Raw genomic sequence first — 4,208 nt, forward strand, 5'->3', positions numbered from 1 at the left:
GAAAGGGAATAGTGGTCAAATAAACTAGATTTACAATAAATTAATGATTCTCCTGAGGGGCTCATGGCCAGTATAACCTTAGGGTGCTTCGCTAAGAGAAATTGATTGTGTTGACTAAAAAGATCGAAATTTCGCGTGAAGGAACACGTTCAACTTACTCGCCCAAAAAGATTGGCATCTGAACAAATGCCGATCTTGCAAGGAAACCCCGCGAGGTGCCGTCTCCGATTTTCTTGAAATTTAAATATGTTGTAGAGGATCGAAAAATAAGAGACACGTATTTTTTTTTATCCGTCCAATCCCCTATTTCAGGGGTGAAAACCGCCCCTAAAGTTTACCCCCAAAAACGGTTTTTTCTAAATATCATGAGTTGTATTCGATGTTTTGAAATGAATCAAAGTACAAAATATTTCTCTCTAGTAGGCGAAACTACTGACAGTAATTCGGACCTCGGGGGTAGCAACCCTTATATTTTATTTCAGAAAAACGATATTTTTTCAAACATTTTTGAATATAATATTTGCAATAAAATTAAATAAATTACAGAAAAATCATTTTCGTGCTTAAAATTGAAAAATAAAGTTGACGTCTTTCAGGATTTTCACAAATAACAGCGTTACCGAGGGTAAACAACCCCTTAAGTGCAGAATAGTTCTGTACAATTTGAATAAATATTTTAAGATGTACAATATGTACTGTTACGTAGGTACCTTCCGTACCCTAACATAGAGAAAAACCCTATTTTTTTCAATCACCGGAGCTAGCCATGGAAATCCGAGTACAGAAACGCGAAACTCTTGCGAAAGAATCCAACGAGTTCATCGGCCAAACGGCTCCAAAAATCANCGCGCGACCCTGCCCGTGAGCAATCTCCCAACTCATCTCTGGTGTTTATTTCAGTATTCATAACCTAAAGGTTTTAAACGGTACCGAACGGGACGCATTGGTCGGATTGATGGGATGAATGATTGTAGAGTGCGAAAGGCTAAACTACTCTTATGTGTGGTTGTATTGAACTGATTATTTAGTAAAATACGTAAATATTTGTAGTTAATTCGCAAATGTTGCAGTTATTATTACATGTTATTATGAAGAGATAATATATGCAGATTTGAATATTTGATACCATGAGACTTTAAATATTATTAATGTTCAAGATGTATAATAGCTTGCATCGTTTCTATTCCATTGTTTGTAGGAGTTCATTAGTGAATGCACTGAAATTTTCTACAAATAAAACTTATATCACAAGAGGAGTTTTGCATGTAAGTAATGCTTGCAAGTTGAATTTATCGCATTGCTACGTTGTTCAGAGATTTAGTAGCAGCGATGATAAGAATTTACTTCAGACAAAGATATTAGGAAACCAGTTGCTGCAAGAAGCACAACAGAAAATAGATCATTTTATTCAAGAAAGTCCAGAAAACGATAAGCGACTTAAAGTTTTGCAACTGGAAATTGATGTTGCCAGGCAGGAAGGAGAAAGAATACCTACCGACCTGAATGCAAGACAGTGGTGGGAACTACTGAGCACAAAATCATTCCGGAAGAGAATGTTAGTAACGATATTTTTAATAGTATTTAGTTATTGATGATACGTATTATTCCTATTCCAAGCGTGTGCATTTTTAGTAGTTTTTAAGTTTAGGCAAAAATAATTTTTTTAAATCATAAGATGAAAACAGTTGCTGCATGTACATTGATAATGACAATGTATTTAAGAATACATTTAGCAAACTTAGTTCAGATCATTTTTTATATACTATTGAAGAATTATTAATATTTTTCACTTTAGATACATATTAATAGCAAAGAAAAACAATTGGCAGTCATTAATATCCTATTTAAAACTAGTTCATCTCATTCTGTAATTATATATTTATTAATGGTTTTAATTCATTCATTGGATACTACTATTAATTTTATCTTCATATTCCTTTGTATAAAAGGTTTAATATATATGTTGTACCTAGAGTGTAAAATCCAGTTCTTTTATGAGATGTCTAGCTATTTTATTAAACACGTCCACCTGGTAAGATTTTCATTCGTTGAGCTTTATTTTTATAATCCGGCTAGTCATTTTATAAAGCGACAAGGTGTTTTATAAAATGACTAAACAGACAACACCGCACTGTCAAATTCAATAAATTACTGTCTACTTTACATTCCAGCTAAATTATTTGAATGATTCTATAAAGTGCTTACATTTCTATAACTTTAGCTAACCTAACCTACCTGTTTACATAGAATAAAGTATATTTTGATGAATATGTTTGATCTATTTATATACGTTTCGTAGATTATGCGATTAAACTAAAAAAATATCCTAAATATTTATTCAAATTTGTTGATTAAAACATTATTTGGAAAATGACTGAAATGATTTAACTGGAATGTAAAACAAGCGGTAATTTAATGAATTTTCCAATGTGGTGGTGTGTTGTTAGTTGTTTTAGAAAATGCCTAGTTGTTTTGTAAAACGACTACCCAGATTATAAAATAAAGCTAAGGGAACGAAGATTTCATCATCTGGCCGCGTTTTATAAAATGGCGAGGGGTTTTACAAAACATCGGATTTTACAATATGGCTACAACATATACAATCTTAATTTATGGTCCTAAAATATGCTGAAGCACATGTATTGTACTTTACATTTGATACATCACTGAAAAGCAAACTATGATATTATAACAAATATATATAATAAGATATGTTTTCAATGTAGAATATTTTTGAAAACTAAAATGTATTAATTGTTTTCCATGTATTTAGTGTTTTATTACTTTGGGAAGGAATTTTAAATGTCATAAGATATGTAATATATAACAAATATTTGCACCATAATGTTTCAACAGGATCTTAGACCATATATTTTTATTCTAAACCTATTTGAAAAATTGGCACATGAATGTATGGCAACAATATTGCATTGGTCAAGAAAACAATAGTGTAAACTATTGTTGAAATGAAAAAGTATTAACAGTAGTATTAAACTACTGTTAGTACTTTTTCAAAGCAACTGAATATTAAGATGATTACAAAAAAATTTAGCTGTCCATCACTACTGAAGCTGCTTTTTGCATATTCTGTATTAAATACAATTTCTAAAACATTTATAATTATTACTGTTTACGAATGTATTTCATTCAAATATCTATATTTGCAGGAAGTATCTTGAACATTTGTTTAAGTTAGAAAAAATGAGAGAGAACAGGTTAAAGAAGAAAACAGAGAAGAGACAAGAATTTCTTAAACAAATAACAGAATTGAAAGAGGAGAGGGAGAATAACAAGGACAAATTATTTTATGGTCTTCATGGCAATACATTTTTCATGCGAATATATGAAGCAGCAATGAATGTCAGTTATAATTACCACTTGGCTACAGCTATGCAATTTGGACAGAAGTTGATTTTTGACTGCAGCTTTGATCATACCATGAATGACATGGAGATAAATAGCTGTGCTCGTCAGGTGGCGCTTATTTATTCTTCCAATCGGATGCACAAGGAGCCATTTAATATTTATTTAACCAATGTTGACCTTTCGGGGCGACTGATGAAAAAGCTTCATATTCTTATTCCAAATTTATTTAACGACGACTTCATGTTAAACATTACTACAAAATCCTATTTGGAATTGTTTGAAAAAAAGGAATTAGTTTACCTTACACCCCACTGTCAAACAGACATGCAAACGTATGATCCATCTAAAATTTATATCATTGGAACAATGGTAGACAAGGTAAAGTAATCCTTTTTAATGCTTGTAGCTTTACTTCCGATGATGAAGCCTAACTAGGAAACACTTTACTTTAAAGCCAACGAACTGGTCAATGCATCATTAATTACTATTCAATGCTGAACTACTTTTGTTGTGTCCAATAGGTTAACCCTCAGCCATTAACATTGGCTAAAGCCAAGAAAGAAGGTTTGCGAATGGAGAAGTTCCCTTTAAACCAATATTTACCTTGGGGTCCAGGGTCAAATAAGAATTTAAGCTTGAATCAAGTAGTGTCCATATTACTTGATTTAAATGCCACCAGAGATTGGAATCAGGCGCTACAACACGTCCCACGTAGGAAATTAGTTGAGAGCAGAGAGAAGGCACAAGAACGTAAACTTAGCAAGATGATGCAAGAAATACACCAACTCTCAGAAACGGAGGAAGCAAAGGAAGCTATTTTTACATTTAAAAATAGACAAAAA

The 4,208-nt window shown here is 32.1% G+C and overlaps 1 protein-coding gene across 2 annotated transcripts; it reads left to right on the forward strand.

Annotated features, from left to right (window-relative positions):
• Nucleotides 1-910: 910 nt before the first annotated feature.
• Nucleotides 911-4,208, forward strand: LOC105697197 (mitochondrial ribonuclease P protein 1 homolog; the record flags this gene model as incomplete). 2 transcript variants are annotated; one of them, XM_012420300.2, is given in 4 exon segments in its annotated part: nucleotides 911-1,265; nucleotides 1,350-1,555; nucleotides 3,168-3,744; nucleotides 3,888-4,208. In XM_012420300.2, coding segments are annotated over 4 exon segments (1,221 nt in total), but the record flags the coding sequence as incomplete, so codon positions are not given.

Source organism: Orussus abietinus, unplaced genomic scaffold (assembly GCF_000612105.2).
Source record: "Orussus abietinus isolate OABI.00-Male unplaced genomic scaffold, Oabi_2.0 scaffold1214, whole genome shotgun sequence".
NCBI classification, from domain to species: Eukaryota; Metazoa; Arthropoda; class Insecta; order Hymenoptera; family Orussidae; genus Orussus; species Orussus abietinus.